This window comes from Caenorhabditis remanei, chromosome III, assembly GCF_010183535.1.
Source record: "Caenorhabditis remanei strain PX506 chromosome III, whole genome shotgun sequence".
NCBI lineage: Eukaryota > Metazoa > Nematoda > Chromadorea > Rhabditida > Rhabditidae > Caenorhabditis > Caenorhabditis remanei.
The window spans coordinates 5,274,312-5,297,755 of record NC_071330.1 but is presented as its reverse complement, the minus strand read 5'-3'; the positions used below and the strand labels follow the sequence as shown (position 1 = coordinate 5,297,755).

Sequence of the window (23,444 nt, the reverse complement as noted above, 5' to 3'; positions counted from 1 at the left end):
GGTGACTCCAGAGTGGATCAGATCAATCGTTTCAAAACTCTTTTGTATAGAGAAAACCATCAGAGAGCGGATCCTGGCCAACAACAAGATCGGTGATTCGGTCCGAAAACTATGTGATTCGGTTCGAAAACTATGTGATTCGGTCCGAAAACTACGTGATTCGGTCCATAAAAAATGTGATTTGGTCCAGAAACTATGTGATTCGGTCCAAAAAAAACGTGATCGCCAAGAATCTTGGCTAAAAGACATGGCTAGAGTAGTTGAAAGCTTCGAAGAGAATCGCAAATTGGTGAGCTCTCTCATAGCACCCATCAGCCGCATCGAAGGCCTCTTGATGGCGACTGCTCCCGGAATCACTCACGCAATTCCATACAAACTGGTCAACACTAAAAGTGGAAATCCGAGGAAAAGATCCGCAAAACGCAACGTAAGTTATCTTTTGATTCATTTGAACTACAACTGATTTAATTTCAGCGCGGTTGCACACTTTGTAACAAGCGCACCCACAACACCAAGAGTTGTCGTAACTATCCGACTTCAGTGGACAAGATTCGCCGTGCCAACAAACTCAACATCTGCCTTCAATGCTTGAAAAAATTTCCGAACAACGACACTGGCTTTCATAAAGGATGTATGATGAGAGACACAAAATGCCGCCGCTGCATTCACAAGCTGGACGACCCAAAGGCCGTGAATCACCACTCGGTGTTCTGTAGCCTTAAGCGGCAGAATAATGGAACCGGAGGACATCGCATGCCACGAAACAAGTCAAAGACTCCACGCATCAAGGTATAACCTATTATACAGTTTGATAGTAAGCAATTATTGATTTTTCAAAAACAAAAGGTTTATGAATATAGTCGTGAATATATTTTTCTGAAAACTCTAAACAAGCTGAATCCAACTATTGGGTTATTCCAATGATATTATTCCAATTAATCACCATTTCCAGACTCTCAACATCTTCTCTTCAACTGGCTCACCATCCGTCGAGTCCACTCCAGTCTCAACTGATGACACCGCTCCTCCAATCTACGCTGAAGACGTCGCCGTTCCCGCCGCTCCAGAATCCTCTCCACCACCACCAATGTTCATTCGTCAGCCGGATGGAACTGAGGAGGTCAACCCGGAAGCTTATATTCGTCGTGGATACGGATGGGACGGAGCTCATCGTCAGAAGTGGGCGGGTCGATTGGCAAGAGGACGAATAATGGCATTGTCCCGGATCCAGAGATCCTAAACTAACCCTGACTGTGTTTTTCTTATATCTCTTGATCAAAGTTGATCAAATGAATTTGAGTGTTATAATTTCAAAACGTTTACATGTCCGGCATGATTATACTTTTAATAAAATTTCTTTTGTTCTAAAAGTCTTCATATCAAATCAATTTCCCTCATCTGAAAAAAACGAAGACCTTTTTTCTGCATGCAATTTTTATTCAAACTAAGAAGTGCGTCGTTTACATACTAAAAGAGTAAGAAACAAAAAGAATCGAGAGATACATATTAACGGGGGTGTGAGGGGGAGACAAGAATCTAAGAGATCTCAGTGAAATTCAGTCGGACAGGAGACAACTTCAGGGAAAATGTGTAAATTTGGGAGTTAGAGACCTTATTACATCTATTTTCTGTAAACGTTCCTGCCACATGGAATTCAATAAATACAATGAATATGAGGAGGGGATATCAGGAGAATCGGATGTACAAGAAATTTCAATGGGGTATTCAGATTCACCACGTCAAGAGCATTCAGAAAAGTATAATCATCATCCCTCATGCACCGTTTTTCTCAGAACTGGGGCATGATTATAGTCTTCTGGAAGCTCTCGGAAAGTTGAACATGAATATCAGATTAGAAACAGAGAAAAGAGGAATGAGGAGTGTAGATCAAAATAATTATCACGGAGAGGAAGTAGAAATCGGGTGAGTGGGAGGGGTAAGTGTGATATTTGTATTTAGGAAGTTTAGTTGTAGATCAAAAGAAATGAATTAATGGTTTTCCTCCTCAGTGCCCTCTTCTTGTTGTCCTTCCTCTTCCTCCTCCTCTTCGTCCTCAGCAACTGGAGTCTCTTGAGAAGTTGGTGATGGAGTTCCACTATAAGGAAGTGGAGAATTTGGAGAGTATCTCTGTGAATCTGGAGTCTTGGATCCAGATTCAGATCCCTCAGAATCAGAGCGAGCTCTCTTTGCCAATGGCGAGTCGGAGTTCGAGCGACTGCGTGGTCTTGCACGATAATTTGGGATCTCTGGATCCGGGATACTGTCATAATCGTGTCCTCTTGCCAACTGATCCGCCCATTGCTGACGATGAGCTCCGTCCCATCCGTATCCACGACGAATATAAGCTTCCGGGTTAACCTCCTCAGTTCCATCCGGGTGACGAATGAACATTGGTGGTGGTGGAGAGGATTCTGGAGCGGCGGGGACGGCGACGTCTTCAGCGTAGGTTGGTGGAGCTGGGGTGTCGGTTTCTGGGCTAGTGGCAATGGTTGCGTCAGCAGTTGAGTGCGGAGTGGACTCGACGGATGATGAACCAGCTGGAGTAGAGATGGTGAGAGTCTGGAAATGAGGATTACTAAAATGTTTTGACTTTGAAAACATAATAGTTGAATTCAGCGTGTTTAGAGCTTTCAAAAAAGTATAATCATGCCAATATTCCATGAACGTTTGTCTTTGATCTACCATTGAACGGGTTTCGTGGTGGGACCCAACTTTCTCAGAACTGGGGCATGATTATACTTTCTGAAAGCTCTCGTCATGGTGAGTTCAAATATTCCATTTTCTGATCGACAAATTAAAAACTTGACTAGAAATCGCGCTTATCACAAAGTATGAAGGTTAAAAAACTGAACTTGTCAAAACCTTGGAATGGTAATACTTTGATCAGAGGAATTTTAAATTTCGCAATTTTCAGACTTTGAAAACATAATAGTTGAATTCGGCGTGTTTAGAGCTTTCAGAAAAGTACAATCATGCCTATACTCCAATCGAATTGAATTTTGATCTTCACCATGCGCTTTTAACGGTTTTCGTGGTGGGACCCATTTGAGCAGAAGCATGGTATGATTATACTTTTCTGGAAGCTCTCGTCACGCTGAGTTCAATTATGACATGAAAAAATGCGGAAAATGAAGTTTTCGGTCTCGAATCTCACAGAACCTAGACATGTTTATACTTTTCTTAAAACTCTAAACGACCTCAACCCATCTACCAACCTCTCCAGCTTCTACAGCAGCTTTTGCAGCGGCTGCAGCCTCAGCAGCAGCCTTTGCGGCGGCAGCTCTTGCCTCCTTCTCCCTCTCGATCTCATCCTCGTGCATCGCCAATGGAGAATCCGAATCCTCGCGTTGAAACGTTGGTGACACGTAGCTATTACGTATTTTGGCAATTCTTTCCATCATAATCTGAAAAAAGGATTACTGTAAGAGAGTACGGTAGTGTAAACACTTACATCCTCGGCGATGTCCATAGTTGCAGTTGAGATATTCCAAGAAAACTGAAATTCAAGGAATTAGGAAATTGTTTAAATTTGAGAAAAGAAGTCAACGGGGCCTTAGTTACCGTAAAAACTCTATTTGAATTGCCCCTCTAATAGAGTTGCACTCCGACGGACCCGTTGAACAATAGAGTTGTATGCACCTCAAATAGAGTTTTTACGGTAATAAACATGAGAAGTGGGTGTGGCATAATAAAAATGGGAGGAGTCGAAAAAACAGTAAAAATTTCAAGAAGTCTCAAAAAGTTGAAAATAATCAAGCAATATTGATATGTGTTTAAAATGACAATTACCCTAAAGTGGGCGTGGCTTGAGAAGGGGCGGAGCTTGAATAATGAAATCTCAAAATTCAAAGTAAGAAAAGGGGCGTGACTTAAAAATGGGCGAGGTCTTAAAAGTAAAAACTTGAGAAAAATCAAAAAAATTCAAAGTGCACAGAATCGTGAAATTCTTCATTCGACTTCCAAATCGAAAACTCAAACATTTTGGTAGTGGGCGGGGTCTAAAAATGGGTGGAGTCTAATAATGAGAACTTCAAGAAAAAAATGTTTCAAAATCTCAGAAATCCCAAATTTCAGAAAGTATATGTGCCCTGACAAGAACTAGTAAGAAGATAAGCTACCTACAGCCAAAAGGGGGCGTGTCCTAAAAGTGGGCGGAGTCTATTCTCCATAATAATGTTGAATTGAAATCGGCTAACACCTGGAAAAGGAACCCAACCAGAGAAAAAGTTTGGAACTCGAGAATGAATTTTTTGAATTTTTCAAGGTTTTGAAAAAAACTAATTTCTTTTCAGACAAAGAATTTCAGACTACATATGCGTATAATATAACTGAATTGAAAAGAGGATTCAGTTCAAGAAGAAGCTCAAGTGAAGTAGAAGAAGAAGAAGATTCTGATGGTGGGACGACGAAATGTTTATAAAAAACGAGAGAAGAGAAATAGTGTTGCAGAAGAGTGAGAGAGGACAAGGAGAGAGAGTGTGACTGGGTGAGAGACGCAGAGAGCGTGGGAAAGAGACGCAGAGAAAAGTGCAGTGGTGGTCGAGTAGAATTGATCGTGACGAGGGAGAGTGAGGGTGACCTTATGCAGATGGCTCAGGGGGGGAGGGGGGCTGTGAGAATACGAGAATACGGGCGGTGCAGTGGATTATGAAAGGGGACTGAGAGAGACAGGCAATGGATGATTTCAGAGGACAGAAGACAGGGAATGAATGAGAAAAGAATACACATGTTTGAAGATAGTGCAATGAGTCTGTAGGTGTAAAGCATACTTGCAAACCGGGCCGGCGCATAGACAATAGAGATTTATATTCCAGCAACACCTTGTGATCATCTTGATCCTTGTGGCCCAAGAGAAGAGGTATCTGAAGGTATATGAAGTATTATACAATAAAAGAATTTTGGGAAAGAAGAGGCTCCGCCCACATTATTGAGTAGCAATCAATTTTCAGAGAAGAAGAGATGGAAAAAAAGTGTTAATGAGATGACGATGACGAACAATTTAGGGTTCTGGTGAAAGAAGCGGAGGAGGTGTAGCAATTTTAAACCGCGCATATTTCCGACAAAAATTAAGAATTGGTCTGACTGTCTCTACAGTCTAGAATCCAACCACTTTCAGGTATTTCAAGAAATACTTGAAAAATGATAAAGCATCATCCAATTTCAATTTCAATTCAATTTCAATACGACGATTACTTTCAGCAGACTAGCAAAATCTCGACCCGGCCCGGCCCCCGTCGGCCAGGAATCAAAAAAATTGGAATTTTTATCAAAAAAAATCGAAAATTTTATGTATGCCCAATTTTTCATCTAAAATGTGACTATTTTTGATGATGGGAAACACAAATAAAATCGGGCGGTGCTCCTGCTCGCTCTCTTAGCCACAAAGGTTAGGAGCCGCCCGTCATGCTTCCGTTTTCTTGAAACCAAACCCAAGACTCCGCCCCACAAAGGAGCTCAGCTCACAGTTGAGAGCGAAATGTAATCTGATGTTAACTTGGGGGGAGTTTGTTAATGAAAAAGAGGACATACATGTACACTCTTCACTATTCGATATAGCAGGAAACCTACTGTCTAAGCTCCGCCCACATTTTCAGAGCTTATCCACCACTTCCGTGTGACCAAGACTGTCAGAAATCGCGGCCGGTCGAGGAGGGCCGCGGCCGGCCGCGGCTTTGTCCTGAAAATTTATAAAAGTCGCGGCTTTCTAGAGTTTCAACTGAAACATGACTTGATATACTTTTGGCTTTTTGGTACCATTCCGAAAACCAGGGTTCGACCACCACTGGTACCAAAACTTTTTTGGGCCGACCGCGACTATTTCAGATTTTCAAGAAAAAGCCGCGGCCGGCCGTGCGACAGCCTTCCGTGTGACCCATTTCCGAAGAAACACAGTGATAAGTCGGAAATAAGAATGAGAAAGTGGCTGACTAGATGTTTCCTATGAAAGATTTTTCATAAAATTGGAGAAATTGGAAATTGGAGACGAGAAAAAAGAAGTAAATACTCTATTTCAAAACGTCAAACAGTTTGTAATCCTTTTCTTTTTTGTTTCGTCAAACGGATTCATTTCAGTCATAAAAAAAGATTTGGAGATTAATCTGGGAAATTCTAACAAGAGAGAACATTTATAACAGTGGATAAGGGTCCAAATCGTGTGCGAAATTGAGAGAATCAGAGAAAAAGAGACATTTTTCAAGGGCATTTTGATGGAGCGCAGTTGTAAGAACTGTGCCAAGCTAAAAGATCAAACAAACCAAAAGTTCCATTTTGGTTGTTGACCATTTTTCGGTACGAATCTAGCGAAGATTCTCAGGAAAGATTCACCTTTTTTCAGTCGGAGACAGAGTTAAGTGGAAAGGGGAAGGCAGAATAAAATGTCAATTATTGTAAAAAGTCCCTAAAATGATTATATTTGTGATAAATTTCATTTTTTCTCGTAAAAACTTATGAAAAAAACCTCAAAAATATCAGTAAGTTCAAGTAGGCGAACAAATTTTTCAAGTTGAGATCCTATAGGAGCAAGGAGGAAAAAATCTTAATATGACCGAACGCGTAAGGCGCTCAACCCTGGTCGAAGTTAACTTCCTAGAAAAGGTCCACACAGAAAAGATGTAAACTGTATAATGGTATTTCTTTCACAAAGCTCATAAGACACCCGACTACTCTTCGATTTGTTTTTGAACTTTTTCTCTATTCTGATCAACTTTTTGAGGATCGCTGCAGCTCATCCTCATAGCCATATCCAACATATAATGCCTGACCAGTAGTTTCGATACCAAGATTCATCTCCCAGCTACAGTAAGCTAGTGAATCAACTCACCACACAAATAAGTTCAACAAATCAGAGACTCATGACTACTAGTGCGTGAGAAAGGTGATGTGAACAATATTTTTTTTTCATATTTTTGTTTCTTACATCTCCTCACATGATAAATTTTTGCAGAAACATTGTGTGGGGACAAATACGTTGAAACAATCAATCTACAGTATCATCGAAAAATAAATATTAAAAGGGGACTGCTCCCTTTAAAGCAGAGATGTTTTAAGATGATGCGGGAGAGCTGAAACACTTATTATGATTTTGATGTGCTATAAATTTGAATTCGTGTCAGTTTTATCTAAATAAAAGAAAAGAGAAAGAGCAATTTTCAGGGATAAGAGTCGTGTAGTGCAAAATGGACATATAGGTGAAAAGGAGAATGAATAAAACAGAAAGTGGGTGGCGCCATAGACAGGGAAACGACTAGGGACAGAAAACAGGAGTGAAATGTATATTCGAAACTCCGCCCCCAAGGGCGGAGCCTACTCGAGGAAGATTTCGGCTTCACAGATATAATTATAACGTCACAGAAAAAACTATCACAAAAATATTGATTGGTTTCGAGAGTTGTAAGTTCGCTCTAATGTGATAATCAGGATGAGTGGCATACGGGGGTAAAAGATAAGTCGATCGGTATCAAAATATGGAAGGGGGCGGAGACTATTTAATAATCTCTGAACGGAGTCGTTGACAGGTTCCTCAATGTCTCGTTCTCCACTGGTGTCTTCCAGAATTCTTCGTTACTGTTGAGTTCAGCGGGGATCACGAAATGAGTGAAGGGGACCGGATAGAAGACTTTGACACAATCATGCTGAAAAATGAGTCCGGTTACCAAGGACAGCTCGGAATACTTGATAATTTTAGAAAACGCGTCACGTACTCCGTTCTTGTCCAATTTCAGAAAGTTTTATTGCAGTTTTTACAGTAAATCTATCACTACAAGATTGTAGTTGGCTAATGTTCTGTTGGACCAATTGAAATAAGAGAAATCATACTTTTAAAGGGTAAGCTTACAGTACCAGTCAACAGGTTATGGACTTTGGCAGTAGAAAATGTCACCTTTGAGAGTGGGTCATGGTAATACGAATTGTCCCATCAAGTAGATTTTTATGAATCATACAGATCAAAAGTAGAGCATTATTTTTGTAGTTGACAACTTTTTTGTACGAACAGAGTTATGGTTATTTTAAAACAAAAAATCGCACCAATTTGCACTATGAGAGGAAGAAACTGTTTTGTCGATATGCAACTTAGTTGGAAGAGTCAGTACAAAGAAGTTGTCAACTACAAAAATGGAGTTCTACTCTTGGTCTGTTTGATCCCATAAAAAGTTATTTTGTGTGACAGTTAGTTTTACTATGACACACTCTCAAAGTTGGGCATTTTCAACTGAAAACATCCAAAATTGAAAATTTTTTGACCGGTACTGTAACCAACTTCAAGCAGCTGTTCAGGGTGACGTTGTACAAAAAAGTTTCTAGTCAAGCTTGAAAACTCAAAAACTTACAATAGCCGTATAAATATTTGAGTTATTCGTAATCAGGTAGTATCTGTACAAACATTCGACTGAAACATCAACAATCGTCTTATGGAAGATGCTTGGGAACGGTGGGAGCACTTTGGTCTCCTCGTAGTTTTGTTGCAAGTAGTCGACGAATATATTTATCATTTCCTATAAATGAGACGTAACATCCGGATATACCAACCCACTTACCTTTACACGTCTTGTGCAGAGTCTCTTGAAATAAACCATATCTCCACCGCCGATCAAACTCGGAGTGTTGAAGAACTCACGGAGGTCGAGAATCTCTGAACGCGTCAAGTCGGTTCTTTCTCCAATGTGATATCTGATATTCTCATTTGAAGCTTCGGCGGAGGCCAGTTGATAGTAGAGAAGTGGCGATGGGGAGCGATTAGGGACTCCGAAGAGGTTCACATCTCGGTGGAGATCTGAGATGGTTTTTGGTTTGGATGGTGGTTGCTGGGATGTGGAGGGTTGCATCTGGAAGATAAGAGAAGTTGTAAAGAAAAAAGTAACAGAGGTAAACATGGAAGAGAGAAGAAGTTTTATGAGCTGAAAATATTCAAAAGGGGAGATCTTTGCGAGTTCTGTCTGTGACTTACAGTACCGGACAAAAAGGTATCAACTTTGGCTGTTTTCTGTGGAAAATGACCAAATTTGAGAGTGTGACGTAGTAATTCTGATTGTCACACCAAGAACATTTTTAATGGATCATACAGATCAAGGGTAGAACTTCATTTTTGTAGTTGACAACTTTTTTGTACGGACACTCCCTAGCAAGTTACATATGAGATTTTTGAGGTGTTGTTTTAAAATGACCATAACTCTCTAGGGAGCGTCCGTACAAAAAAGTTAACAACTACAAAAATGGAGTTCTACGTTCAATCTATATGATTCATTAAAAATTTTCATGATGTGACATTCAGAATTACTATGGCACACTCTCAAAGTTGGTCATTTTCCACTGAAAACAGCCAAAGTTGATACCTTTTTGTCCGGTACTGTCACAGACAGAACACGCCAAGATCTCCCATTTTGAATATTTTCAGCTTATAAAACTCTCTATTTGAATCAAAATAAGGAAAATAATAATAGAACTTTTGGCACAGAAAAAAAAATATGGGGACGCAAGAAGAAAATACATTTATCAAAAGTCTTTCGGTGAAGCGTGATCTATAGCTTTTCATTATCAAATTGCAAACATTTTAACTATAAACATCTCTGGTTGGTCAATAGAACGGGTAAAAATTCAATCCTTTAAAATAGTTAGTGGACGATAGAAATCTTACTACTTAAATTGATCTACACAACTAAAAATAAACGTTTTCAAGCTAAAACCCATAACTAAAATTCTAATTTCCGGTCATTTTCCATATAACAAAAAAAACATTTTTCAAAGAGCTCAATCTCGATAAATGACGTCACATAGAGAGCATTTCATTTTACCACTAATCTACTCACTTTAGCAAAGATGAGTAAGTTATTAGTCAGGTAGAGCAGTCGAGTCTAATTTTTGCATTGATCAAATTGGCTCCAGGAAGTTTTGAAACTGAGACACGCATCTAACAACCGCGCTCTTCTGAAACCGAAGAAAATTGTGTGCGAAATTGAGAGACTCAGAGAAAAAGAGACATTTTTCAAGGGTATTTTGGTGGAGCGCAGTTGTAAGAACTGTGCTGGGCTAATACTCCGCCATCAGGTAAATGAGGCATTCTCTGTTAGAGCCCAAAAAAAAAAACCAAAACCTCAAAATTCAAAGATCCCGGAGCCCACTCTCCTAATAAGCTCATCTAAGGAGCACTCCTTGTTCTCCTTGTTCTACGTGGTAATAAATCTCAAACTCCTTTTTCCCATTTACTACCATCAATCCACCTCAAGAGGGGGTGTCCCTTTCAATATTAATCAAAACTAGTACGACTCATTTCTCTGCCTTTTTTGAGCACCAAAAAAAGAGAGAAATCTCGTAAAATGAACAAGTTATACTACAAGTTTAATGTAATGTGATGTTGAGCGGAGAGAGCAAGAGAGAGCATGATGGGGGAAGGGGGGAAGGCGTACCTCTCGAGAAAGTACCAATTAGATATCTTGGAGCCTTTGAAGCGGATGAAATTGCAGGGTTTCGGTATGTTATGAGATGTGCCAGGTATAAACATATTGATTATTATCAACCTTCTCGAGTGATATGGGAATAGAGTAGAAAAGCTCTTTGTGATATTGCAACTTCGGAAATTGGTGAAACTTTTGTTGAAATTTTTGTTGAAAAAGATACCTTCACACGGGTAGTCTTCGGAGATGCGGCTTTCAAACGATCTATAAGTTTGGTTGTAGGTACTTTCGACTACGTGGATTTTTTCTGCAGTCACAACATTTCTGGAGTCGAAACCGGCTAACAAGGGAACCCCAAGGGGTCGCAAGTTTGGAATCGTTCCAAATTTCTACCATGTATTAAGGACAGCTTGAATAGACATATCCCAAGTTTTTGTTTTGTGCTCGTCACTTGCCGCTGAGAAAAACCGTCTTCACCCCTGGTTTTTGAAGCCATTTTCTGATTTTTACAGGGTTTGACCACAAAAATGAAACTTTGAGACGGTTTTTCTCAGCGGCAAGTGACGAGCACAAAACAAAAATTTGGGATGTGCCTATTCAAGCTGTCCTGAATACCTGGTAGCAATTTGGAACGATTCCAAACTTGCGACCGCTTGGGGTTCCCTTGTAAATGTCTCTTTGACCCGAGTTTTGAGCTCTCAAACTTTTCATATGTGCAAGCTTTTTCACATGGAATTCCAAATCGACCGCATATACGCCACTTAACCTTGAAGCTTGACCTTAAAGCTCATCCATATGAAAAGTTTGAGAGCTGATAACTTGGCTCGCAGAGACATTTAGCCGGTTTTGACTGCCGAAATTAACTCGCCGGAGTCAAATATAACCAAACTTATAGATTATTTGAAAGCCGCGTCTCCAAAGACTTCCGTTGTAAGGGTTTCAAATAATCACAAAAGTTTGAGATTTTCCGAAATGTCTGGTGTCAAAAGGTTAGGGTTGCCAAATGTCCCTATTTCCCATTTTCTGATTTCGAAACGTCAAGGAGTTCTTTTAACACCGGATTGCTTTGCCGGGTTTGAAATTTCGGTTAGCTATTTCAAGCCGGCAAACGCCGATTGCCGACTATCAGTTTGTCATTTGTACATTCAGAAAAAACTCGTCAAGAGTTCAAAATTCCCAATGCTAAAAATTCTATTTTCTGCGACACTGCTTGAAACCTGAGCACAGAGCTAAAACTGGAGTGTTTTATGTCCCAAACATTCTTGAGAATGTGATAAAACAGAAGAAAACGCGCCACCGACACGCCAGTCAAACAAATATTAAAATTCAAACAATTCTAAAAACAATTATTTCTCCTCGCAGACTAGACTTTAGCTATACAAATACGCTCCATTGATAAAATTTCAAAATTCCAAAATTCCAACTCGGTGTGCAATAGAGCGCATCAGCCCACTATGCATTTGTCGAACTAACATAAACACAAGGTATCAATGATTTCATAACAAAAGAAGTCTCTAGACTGAAAATATACAAATTATATACACAACAATTCCTCTGAGATAGGTATATAACAAAATAAGGGGGGAAGTGTCTTCTATATTACCTATAAAACACCGGAAATGGAACAAGCCGGGGAGGGGGCTCTTTTTGGGAGGGATAGGTAATTAAAAGGTAGGGAAGGTATGAGGGTCTTACCAAGGATTATGGATATATCGAGAAGAAGCAAATGGATTCAGTTAAAAGTGTATCGTTTTGTAATTGGAAATTAGGTGGTGAGGGGTAATGAGAGATGATACAATAATCTTATGAGTGACTGCTTAAGAAGGATGGAGAGCTTGTTTTGTAGCTCGAAAGCATTTCACAGGAACGAAAAGAAATACAAGTATGTATCTAATGGGGTTATTAATCACATGTAAAAATGTATTTTTATACAGTTTTCCTTATTCACATACGTCGAGAAACTATTTTTTACAAACCACTGTTTACCGTTGGAATAACTGCATTTTTCGACATGCGTATGTAGAAAAACTGTTAAAAATGGGGAGAAATGTAGAAAAATGGGGAAAAATACATTTTTTATGATCTGAATAACCCCATTACGGAATCAAAGAATAGCAAAAGGAATGGCAAGAAATATTCTATGAAGGGAAAAACTTTGACAAGGAATCAAAATAATGTATTCACGAAAAAAATGCATTCTCTCATAGATATGATATTTAATGGAAAAACTGTATTGTAACGGAATGCCGGTATGTTTGCATACTGCCTTTCAGAACAAAATATCGGATTCCTGAAACTTCTAAAAATTTATTATCTGATCTAGAGGCTTTGGTAAATCCTTTTCTAAAATGTCAAAAAAATTCTAAAATCTAATATAATGATTAATAAAAATGATGAACTCTGACTATAGACGGGGTGCAAAAAAAAGATGAACTCTGACTATAGACGGGGTGCCCTTATAATACAGGGATAGTTCTCAGAATCGCAAAATTCCAAGGATTTGAAATTTTCGAATTTTTTTCACTACAATTTTAAAAATTTATTTTTTGAAAATTTTACCTTTTTTTCTCAAGCATATTCGTCAAAAACAATTGAAACCTACAAAAGCCAGTCTTACAAAACATTATTCCAAAAAAAAAAATTTCTAAAAAAAAACGGCCGGAGAATTTCTAATTTTGGCCCGGGTCGTCGCAAGTCTTCCGAAAATTGTCTTTATAACAGAAAAGTACTGAATAGCAATAAATGTATGTCACATTAGGTTACTATTCTAATTATACGAACAGTTATTGTTTCAGAATCTGATTTCAATGAAAACTTCTTAATTACCCTAATTACCCTTAAAAACTGTAATAGAGGCGCCCCTCCAATAGAGGCGCACCCTCTGTCAGAGACGCCACTGTAATAAAGGCGCACTTTAAGAAGTGATTGAAAAATAGAGGCGCATGCGCCTATAATACACTTTTACAGTATCATATCGAACACAATTACAGTACCGCTCAAAAGTGTATAAAGCTTTGCTTTTTTCAGTAGAAAATGTCCACCTTTGAGAGTGTGTCATTGTAGAACTAACTGTCCCACAAAATAATTTTTTATGGGATCAAACAGACCAAGAGTAGAGCTCCAATTTTGTATTTGACCACTTTTCTGTATGGACACTCGATAGAGAGTTGTGGTCATTTTTAGACGACGGCTCAAAAATCGCACTGAAACTGGTCTATTAGAGGAAAAAACTGCTTTGTGGATGAGTAACTTACTAGGAAGTGTCCGTACAAAAAGTGGTCAACTATGCAAATGAAGCTCTGTTTTTGATCTGTAGAATTCATTAAAAACCAACCTGATGGGACAGTCAGTATTACCATGACACATTCTCAAAGTTGGGCATTTTCAACTGAAAAAGGCAAAATATGATAGATTTTCGGCCGGTACTGTATCTAATACAATTATAATTAGAAGCTTCCGTTAGAAAGCCTATATCGAAAATAGACACCTAACCTATTAATGACCTTTGCAACCTTTGAGACAGATGTTCTTTTTGTTTCTAACCGTTCATCACTTACCTAATCCTCCCAGCGGCATAGACCAAGAAGAAGAAGAAGACCAATCATGGAAGCCTTATGGATTAACCTCTCTTTTCGATTCGAGTGACTCAAATTTCACACAATGTTCCCCCTTACCCCCACTAACAGGTGGTACTAATAATCGGTTGGACCCGGGAAAGGGGAAACCCCAATGACTCGAGCTTATGATGAACCAGGTATAGTTACAAACGGAGCGGTTTCGCAGGTGTTGGATAATGGGCAGAATAGTGGAATTGGATGTTACACAAGAAGGAAGAAGGAGAGAGAGGGGGGGGGGTGTGAGTTTTTTTGAATACAGATGTGTGGTTGGGTAGATCACAAATTAATAGTGGAGGGAAGTCAAGGAAGAGTTGAACTGTGATTTATCTCCAGTTTTCGCACGAAATTAAATTTTGAGCTAAAAACGCAAAAAAGCAATTTTAGTTGAAAATCTTTGCAAAACTTGGCTTACAGAGTTTTCATAAAATTGAAGTGAAAAATTAAGAAAAATGTTTAAAGGAGGTGAGAACGCAAAAAAATTGTGATCGAAATTGTGATTGAGAAGCACCCACATTTATCACAACCCCGAGTGGGCGGCGGCGTTCTCGGCCGTTTAGCTCAGCCTGTTGCGGTTTTGTACCCATGCGCGTTCTGTCATGTGTTCGGGTCCCACAGAGCAATCACTTACCGAATTTTGAGCCAACTTTTTTTTTTGAGTTCTCACCTCCTTTAAAAAAAGTGAAAATTTAAAACAGAAAGTGCACTTTGACTGAAATTTTCCGGTTTTCGTAAACTTTAATGGTAGAAATCTTATTTTTATATCTGGCATTGCCAAAAACTCTTTTTTTGGCAAAATTTGTAAAGTTTTCGCGAGTTTTCTTCCTAAATTGAGAATTTCAGTTCAACGTTTTTAGCATATTTATTTCTTTTCCAAAATAAATGTTTCATTTTTTATTCACCTCCTCAATCTACTTCTCATTTGATAATTCATCGATGGTTAATATTAAATCAGCCATCTGAAAATTTAGCTGAAAATGGGCGGAGCCAAAAAATCAAAAAATAAATGGTAGAGGCGGATTTTTACACAGGCTAGCAGGAATCGGGGATTCGGAATTTTTTCAGCATGCTATTTTCTGTTGCCACAAGTAACCGATATGCAAAAGCAATTACAAACATGAACATTTAAAAACCAAAAAAAATGCACAATAAAGACTTGAAAAACAGAGAAAGCTGTAAACAGATTCCGAATGAATACATACAGTTGAAAATTCTGGGTCTGAAAAAAAGCTATTGTAGAATCTAGATGAAAATTTATAATTGTATGATTCATTCGGTGTTTGACTGACTTCCTGATGTTCGGCTCGAAAAGATAAAAAGAGCAAAAAAATAAATAAAACGAAGTCTATCGAATTTCCTGACTGCTTAAACGACTTTTCTTCTTTCCTTTCACGCCGCCCATGTTTCTCATTGCGCAATCACCTCGTTTGAAATGGCGGCTCTCTTTAGTGACCCGCTGGATGATGATGTAATTTTGGGTGTGAGAAAGTTCCGAAAATAGTCATAATGATTCCAGAAAATTATTGCATCATTCAGTACGGTGATGATTTGAAACTGAGATTTTGAAGGAGTTTGTGGCAGTACACATTCAAAGCGTTACTAAACGAAAATAAAAGTGGAAAATGGGAACAAAATAAAGATATATCATCAGAAGAGCTCGTGTCTTGTAATCATGGCAACTGGACACGTGAGCCGTGTCTAATCTCCACTAATTACTCTGTCTCCTCGGGTGACACCTTCCGTCCTCGTATTTATAAGCGTTTAGACTTTGGACTCTAAGATTGGTTTGGTAAGAACGGTACCATAGTCAACTACGGTCTTTTTGAGTTTTGGAGTAGATAGCAGAGACTGAGGAATTAAATATGATGAAGGTTAAATTAACAATTAGTGAGAGAAGTGTACGATGACCATTGAGAAACTGAAAATGTGTCATTATACATTACTATGTTTTCATTTGAATCAACAAATATCATTTAAAATTCAAAATTTAGAATTGTGTGATTCATTCGGTGTTTGACTGACTTCTTGATGTTCGGCTCGAACTATCCTTTTCTTATTCCTTCTTCTTCTCATCTGGAAATGATCGATTCCTGATAGTAGTGTGTAAAGAGGAATCAGAATTTCTGCTGGTACGTTGAATCATATTCTTGTCCATGTTCTTCCGATTAGTGTCGGATTCATCCAGAGTTTCGATCTCGTATTTTTTTTTTCATTTATTCCAAATTTGTGTAGGATTCATCCAGGTTTTCTATACTCTTTCTGCATCTCATTTGTATTCTTTTTATCCTTTTTCAATGTTTTTTCCCTATTTTTTCCCTATAATACAATAAACTATGTGTTTATGGTTTAAATTCAGTTTTCTCTACATGAGACTGTTTTCCGATTTTTCTGCCGAATTATGGTCAGTAAAAAATTGAATGTAGTTAAAGTAGTTAGTTTGAAAAAAAAAACTTATTGTTTACACCTCTTTACTAATGAATGGAAAATTACTGTTGGCGCTATTTTTGCCAGTCTAGGGCCTAGTAAATTAATGCAGGGTGTTAACAAATGAAACAAAAAGACCAGTTTTGTTTTAATCTGAAAAAGTTTCAGATGAGTTGGCGCACTTCATCAAGCAAAAGACTACAGAGTGTGAAATTCGAACAATAACAGAAACACGTTGGAACAACACTTATCGAAACTTCTAATCAAAAGTTGTCAATGCCTTTCCATTTAACAAGGTGCCCCGATGGCTATAAAACTTGTCTAATTTTAAAATTCATTCGAACTAATCTTTACTTTTCTCGTGTTTTTGATGTCTACTATTCCCGTCTCTCATCGTGCTCTTATATTCGATGAATACAATGGGCCACTCGAAGTTCGTCAGTTTCCAGTCCCTGAACCAGAAGATGATGAGCTTTTGGTAAAATTAGAGTATTCTGGAATATGTCATTCGGATCTTCATGCTTGGTGTGGCGACTTTGCCTTTGCAACAGTTTATCCATTGATTGGAGGGCATGAAGGAGCAGGAAGAGTCGTGAAAATGGGAGCAAAAATCAAAGATTGGAAATTGGGAGACTTGGCGGGTGTAAAGGTTTGATTCAATTGTCTCCTTCTATGTCATATCTACGTCTTGAACTACTTTATAGCTTGTCAATGAGAATTGTTTGAATTGTGAATATTGCAAAACTGGAAACGAACCATTATGCGACCGTAGTCGAATGTATGGTTTAATACGCCACGGGATGTTCCAAGAATATGTTACAATCCGTGATGTGGATACTATCAGGATTCCAGATGGGATGAGTTTGGCAGCAGCTGCTCCCGTTCTTTGTGGTGGAGTAACTGCTTACAAAGCGCTACAAGAAACAAATGTAAAAGCTGGTCAAATAGTTGTTATCACTGGAGCAGGTGGAGGTCTTGGATCATTTGCTATTCAATATGCAAAGGCAATGGGAATGAGAGTTGTTGCAGTGGATCACTCGAGCAAGAAATATCATTGTGAGCAACTTGGAGCCGAGTGGTTTGTCGATGGATTCGAGACTCATGATATTGTGGATCAAATCAGAAAAATCACAAATGGAGGCCCACATGGAGTTGTCAGTTTCGCCTCTTCAAAAAAACCAATGGAGCAAGCACTGGAATATATCAGAAAAAGAGGAACTGTTGTTTTAGTTGGACTACCGAAAGATTCGAAGGTGAATTTAGTCACTCAACCTTTAAAATAATCTTAAAATTTCAGATCCTAGTTGATACAACGCCACTTATTTTCAACGCTTTAACTATAAAAGGATCTGTAATCGGATCTCGTCTTGATACTGATGAAGCCATGGACTTTGTCTTTCGTGGAGCTGTAAAGGTGCCGTTGGAATTCGTCAAACTAGAAGACGTTCCTAATGTTTACGAGAAGATGAAAAAAGGACTAGTCACTTCTCGTGTTGTGGTTGATTTCTCTTTGTGAAAATGAAGTGATGTTCTTATCAAATTAATTAATTTCACTGTCTATTGGATGTTTTGTTTTTTTCAAACTAACTACTTTCAATTTTATATTGACCACAATTCGGCAGAAAAATCGGAAAATAGTCTCATGTAGAGAAAACTGAATTTGAACCATTAACACATGATTTATTGTATTATTGGGAAAAAAAAAGGAAAAATTACATTAAAAAGATGAAAAGAATACAAAAGAGATGCAGAAAGAGTATAGAAAACCTGGATGAATCCTACACAAATTTGGAATAAATGAAAAAAAAATTACGAGATCGGAACTCTGGATGAATCCGACACTAATCGGAAGAAGGTGGACAAGAATATGATTCAACCTAACAGCAGAAATTCTAATTCCTCTTTACACACTACTATCAGGAATCGATCATTTCCAGACGAGAAGAATAAGGAATAAGAAAGTGAAAGAAGAGTTCGAGCCGAAGATCAAGAAGTCAGTCAAACACCAAATGAAGCACACAATTCTAAATTTTGAATTTTAAGTGATATTTGTTAATTCAAATGAAAATATAGTAATGTAAAATTATGATTGGGTAGTTGAAGATAAACTTCTTTTCCGACCCGGCCTTTGGGTGAATCTTAGAGCACGTATTTATTGATTTATTCAATAGAATTGTCGACGTTTCGGCCACATGGCCATCTTCAGTGCAGGAGAATTACCCTACAATTGGTAAAAAATCTAATATGATACAGTGAAGAGAGTTTATCTTCAACTACCCAATCATAATGATGAACGCACAACAGCACAAGAAAAGATCAGCCGAAACATATACTTGTAATGTGTAATGACACATTTTCAGTTTCACAATGGTCATCGTACACTTCTCTCACTAATTGTTAATTTAGCCTTCATCATATCTGATTCCTCAGTCTCTGCTATCTACTCCAAAACTCAAAAAGACCGTAGGTGACTATGGTACCGTTCTTACCAAACCAATCTTAGAGTCCAAAGTCCAAACGCTTATAAATACGAGGACGGAAGGTGTCACCCGAGGAGACAGAGTAATTAGTGGAGATTAGACACGGCTCACGTGTCCAGTTGCCATGATTACAAGACACGGGTTGAGAGCTATTCTGATGATATATCTTTATTTTGTTTCTATTTTCCACTTTTTCGTTTAGTAACGCTTTGAATGTGTACTACCACAAACTCCTTCAAAATCTCAGTTTCAAATCATCACCGTACTGAATGATGCAATAATTTTCTGGAATCATTATGACTATTTTCGGAAAAGGTCGGAACTTTCTAACAACCAAAATTACATCATCATCCAGCGTGTCACTAAAGAGAGCCGCCATTTCAAACAAGGTGATTGCGCAATGAGAAACATGGGCGGTCTCATTTCGGCGTGAAGGGAAAGAAGAAAAGTCGTTTAAAGGCGTATTGTGGTCTGTTGTGATGTTTTCATATTTTAATGTATGAGTTTCGGCGAGTTCATTTTCATAGTTCAAGAATTTTTTAAATTCGATCCACAACCCGCTGAGACCGAGCGCCGGAAAGTTTGGTCATTGAAAGGGTCGCAGAAAATTGGGGTTCACTTCCATGCAACTCTGGGACACCGGTATTCCAAAAATCGAGATTTTTTGATATGAATCGACTCAAAATTTTGTGGAATAGAGAAAAGTCTCTTGGAGCCAGGTCAGAAAATTAGTCTAAAACGAGTTATGAGGCCTCAACGTGTCAAAAAAGGGTCCCTCGCATGGAATTCTTCATTATATTTCAACATTTTTTCACGTGCACGGCGAGAGAATTTTACGTTGAAATATAATGAAAAATTCCATGCGAGAGAGTCTTTTTTGACACTTTGAGACCTCATAACTCGTTTTAGGCTAATTTTCGGACCTGGCTCCAAGAGACTTTTATCTTTCCCGCAAAATTCTGAGTCGATTCATATAAAAATCTCGATTTTTGGTAGTCAGGAAATTCGATAGACTTCGTTTTATTATATATTTTATTTTTTGGCTCTTTTTATCTTTTATCACCATGCACAAGACCGCGCTCTCCAGTATTTTCCTATCCTAGAATCGGGTGCTGAATAAAATTAGGTGGTTATACTTTTTAGCTAGTTCTCTAAACTGTAAAGTCTTTGTGCAGAGAGCACGCAAATAGTTATTAAGAACCGATGAAATCATTTTATACGAGTTACAATGTTTTAAATTCTGAGAAAAATGACGGAAAATGTAGATTAGTTCAATTTTTTCTTAATTTTTTGGTTTGGTTTGAAAAATTCAAGCAGCCTGTATAAAACAGAAGCGTTTTAAAACATTTTGAGAACATATCCTTCTTTGCATTACTTATTAGAGCAAAAAGATTACAACTGCGCTCCACAGGCACTAAAAATAAGTTAACAAAACAGTTGAAAGCAGAGGAATTGCAGAAACAACAAAACTTCGGTAGAGCGCACATGCCAGAACCACTATGCGGTGATGCAAAGTCAAGCAGAAAAACTCCAAAAAATAACAGAAAATCGTTGCATTGATAGAGTTTGGCATTGTAGTAGCTTTAGTAGCTCATGATCTTTCTCGAAACAAACGTCACAAATCGAAATGAAATAGGCTACTAAGATCTTATAATCTACGGAACAAAAGAATCAATGATTCCGATAAACATACTAACATTGACTCATATCATTGCAATATATTTCGAATATTCTCGAAACGAAAAAAATCATTTCAAAAATCAAAAACACTCTTTTGTCCTTCTCTCCTGACACATTCTTCTACTGAGTTTTCTTCTATCCCGATTGCTTTCAACACATGGCTACAAATTCACCTTCTCATTGAAATGTACTCTTATTTTAGAATGATTAGAAGTACAATCTGCGTTACTCCTCTGACTCAAGTCATCCGCCAGATAGAAAATTGAAAAAAATTTTCTGACAAGGGAGCTTTAAGTCGAGGGTCAACACCATCAAAAACTAACCGTATTGATCGAAACGGTAACTACTAGAACCTGTAAATCCGTTTTCAATAACTGCACGTGGAAAGTCAAAAGTTTTAGGCCAAAAACGTTTAAACAAATAGTTTAAACCAGAAAATAACAATGTAGGCTTGAACTTGAACCTGTGAAATACAATTTCAGTTAGACAAATGTCTCTTCAGCACATTTTGAATATCTAGGTTTTCAAATAATCTCTTTTCATTTTCTTGCTAGGAAGTCAACATACTTTATTAAAAAGAGAGGGGACCGGGGTACTGTAGACTTGTTCTTCTATTCAATTATGAAATTTTCTACGAAGATGACTATGATAATTAAATTATTTTGTTTGTCTCGGGAGAAATTGTGTCGTTTTGTACAAAAATAGTCGAGTACATTGTCAGGAAAATGTATTGGGGGATTGGAACTAGTCTTAGCTTACCACGTTCCTGTTTTAAGTTTTCATCTAATAGGATTTCATCACACACTGAGCAGTTATGAGTCATGTACCATAAGGAATCGAACAGAAAACCTGTTGACCAATTTCAGAACATATCTTCTCTTAATTCCGTTCAGAATTTATTATCTAACAATACTTGTATATTTTTCCAGCCAACATGACCACCTACTACTTCCCGTTTGCACAGATTCAAAATGCTCGTAACCAAGTGTTGATGGAGTGCAGAGTGAGTTTACAATACAGAATTCAAGTCTGTCATGGAAGCAGATTGCTAGAATAATAAAAGTTTACAACAACCCCAAATGGGGTTTGAAATTCAGACATTTTTTCAAAAATTTTTGGAAATTTTTGGAAATTTTTTTTTTGAATTTTTTTGCGAGTATGTCGAATTTTTGACTATACTTCAAAGTTCAATCAAAAGCTAGTTATGCATCAAAAAATTGATCTTTTGATGTAACATTTTTATTTAATTTTAAAAATTTGGTTAAATAATAGATACCTTTTCTTGAATTAGGGCGAAATTTGACAAGTTTCCTTTTTTTCGAAAAACATCATGACCGTCTGCAACCCGGTATAAGTTGAGCTAATTGTACTCACGACCGGTCTAGAATGACTTTTTGAGATTATTTGTTGTGACACCTTAGCAGTCTGACATCCTTTCCAGAGTACGCCGGACATACAATACCGCTCAAAAGGTCATAAATTTTGGCTGTTTTCAGTGGAAAATGACCATTTTTTGATGCCCTATAACTTTCAAAGTAGTGTCCCTACAAAAAAATGGTCAACTACAAAAATGATGTGCTATTTTTGCTCTGTCCAACCCATAAAATTTAAAATTTGTCGGACAATCAGGTGACACCGAAATGCGCTGTCAAGCTTGGTAACTTTCAACTGAAAACAGCCAAAGTTGATAACACTTTTGAGCTGTACTGTACCAATAGTTTATGACTGAAATGTTTCACTCCAGTATCTCTTCTCACCTAAAACACCATGTTCCAGGACCTGATCCTGTGTATTGCCAACTACGTCGAGACCACCTACCGTAACCACGGACACGTCACAAAAGTTCCCCAATGGACAGTGGTCATGATCGATGAGTTGCTCCCAAGAATGAACAATATCGGCATCCCGTTCACTTCGCTGAATATCATCATTCCAGCGGTAAGTTGGAGGTTACTTTTTCATAAAGTTTTGAAGTTTTTAATCTTCTCCCAAATAATGATATACTGTTGGATAATACTATTCCTAGTACTTATACATATTATTTCAGTACTTCACTGCCTGCGTCCGTATCCATAATCCATCTGCCGCCAGAGACGTCTTCTACTTCCCGCAACCAGCAACCAACGATACTCCTCTTCCATTGTTGTAAATCATATTTTCTTAGTACAAAATTTACATGAATAGATAGCTAAAAACCATAAGGATTCTGAAATTCTTAACAAGTTTCGTCCACTATCAAAGAGGTCAAATCCTTTAAAACTTTGCAACTCGCCTTATTCAGGTGACAGATAAACTCTGAAAACAGTTACGGAATCCTCATGATTTCAGCTTTCTAGTCATATAAATTTTGCATGTAAACTCATTTTTCTTCATTTTTCATTATCTTTCCATAATGCCCCTCACTTTCCAATTAGTAACTCTGATGTCCTCTCTTTTTCCCACCGGATACTATTTTTCCTTTTTTTGTGATGATGACAATTCTTCTCTTATTTTCTTTTTTTAAAGATTCGAATAAACATTTCCTGAGCTCTTCAAACTTCGTCATTTCCAAACATCAGAACTTCCAGATTTTGATTTTTTTTCCGGACTGATAGGAAATCATCTTTAAATTTAGTATTACCTAAATTCAAGTTTGCCCGGGACGCGTTTTCGTGAAATTCTGGTACAAAATTCAAGATGTTAGAAAAAGTCAAGACTGAAAACAGGTACTAACAAAGTTTTATATGAAAAAATTGTATAGAACTACTTTTTACTGGAAATTTCCAAATTTGCAGTATGGGGGAATCTACAAATTTCGCCGAACATCTACAGAGTCAATTTATGGGCTTCTGAAAATACTAAATTTACCGTAAAACCTA

At 37.9% G+C, this 23,444-nt stretch overlaps 4 protein-coding genes across 4 annotated transcripts; 2 read left to right on the top strand and 2 right to left on the bottom strand.

Moving 5' to 3' along the window:
• Positions 1 to 1,989: 1,989 nt before the first annotated feature.
• On the bottom strand, positions 1,990 to 3,469 carry GCK72_009196 (uncharacterized protein; the record flags this gene model as incomplete). The annotated part of the gene is made up of 3 exons (XM_003103191.2): positions 1,990 to 2,559; positions 3,216 to 3,404; positions 3,452 to 3,469. 3 exons carry the CDS (start codon positions 3,467 to 3,469, stop codon positions 1,990 to 1,992), a joined length of 777 nt encoding a protein of 258 aa, XP_003103239.2.
• A 4,015-nt stretch (positions 3,470 to 7,484) lies between these two features.
• On the bottom strand, positions 7,485 to 8,822 carry GCK72_009195 (uncharacterized protein; the record flags this gene model as incomplete). Its single annotated transcript, XM_003103190.2, has 3 exons — positions 7,485 to 7,631; positions 8,328 to 8,492; positions 8,535 to 8,822. The coding sequence occupies 3 exons, from the start codon at positions 8,820 to 8,822 to the stop codon at positions 7,485 to 7,487; spliced, it is 600 nt and encodes a 199-aa protein (XP_003103238.2).
• Positions 8,823 to 16,796: 7,974 nt separating this feature from the next.
• On the top strand, positions 16,797 to 17,942 carry GCK72_009194 (uncharacterized protein; the record flags this gene model as incomplete). Its single annotated transcript, XM_003103164.2, has 3 exons — positions 16,797 to 17,075; positions 17,131 to 17,679; positions 17,724 to 17,942. The coding sequence occupies 3 exons, from the start codon at positions 16,797 to 16,799 to the stop codon at positions 17,940 to 17,942; spliced, it is 1,047 nt and encodes a 348-aa protein (XP_003103212.2).
• A 3,578-nt stretch (positions 17,943 to 21,520) lies between these two features.
• GCK72_009193 (uncharacterized protein) lies at positions 21,521 to 22,735 on the top strand (the record flags this gene model as incomplete). The annotated part of the gene is made up of 3 exons (XM_003103192.2): positions 21,521 to 21,589; positions 22,363 to 22,524; positions 22,634 to 22,735. The coding sequence occupies 3 exons, from the start codon at positions 21,521 to 21,523 to the stop codon at positions 22,733 to 22,735; spliced, it is 333 nt and encodes a 110-aa protein (XP_003103240.2).
• Between the last annotated feature and the right edge of the window lie 709 nt (positions 22,736 to 23,444).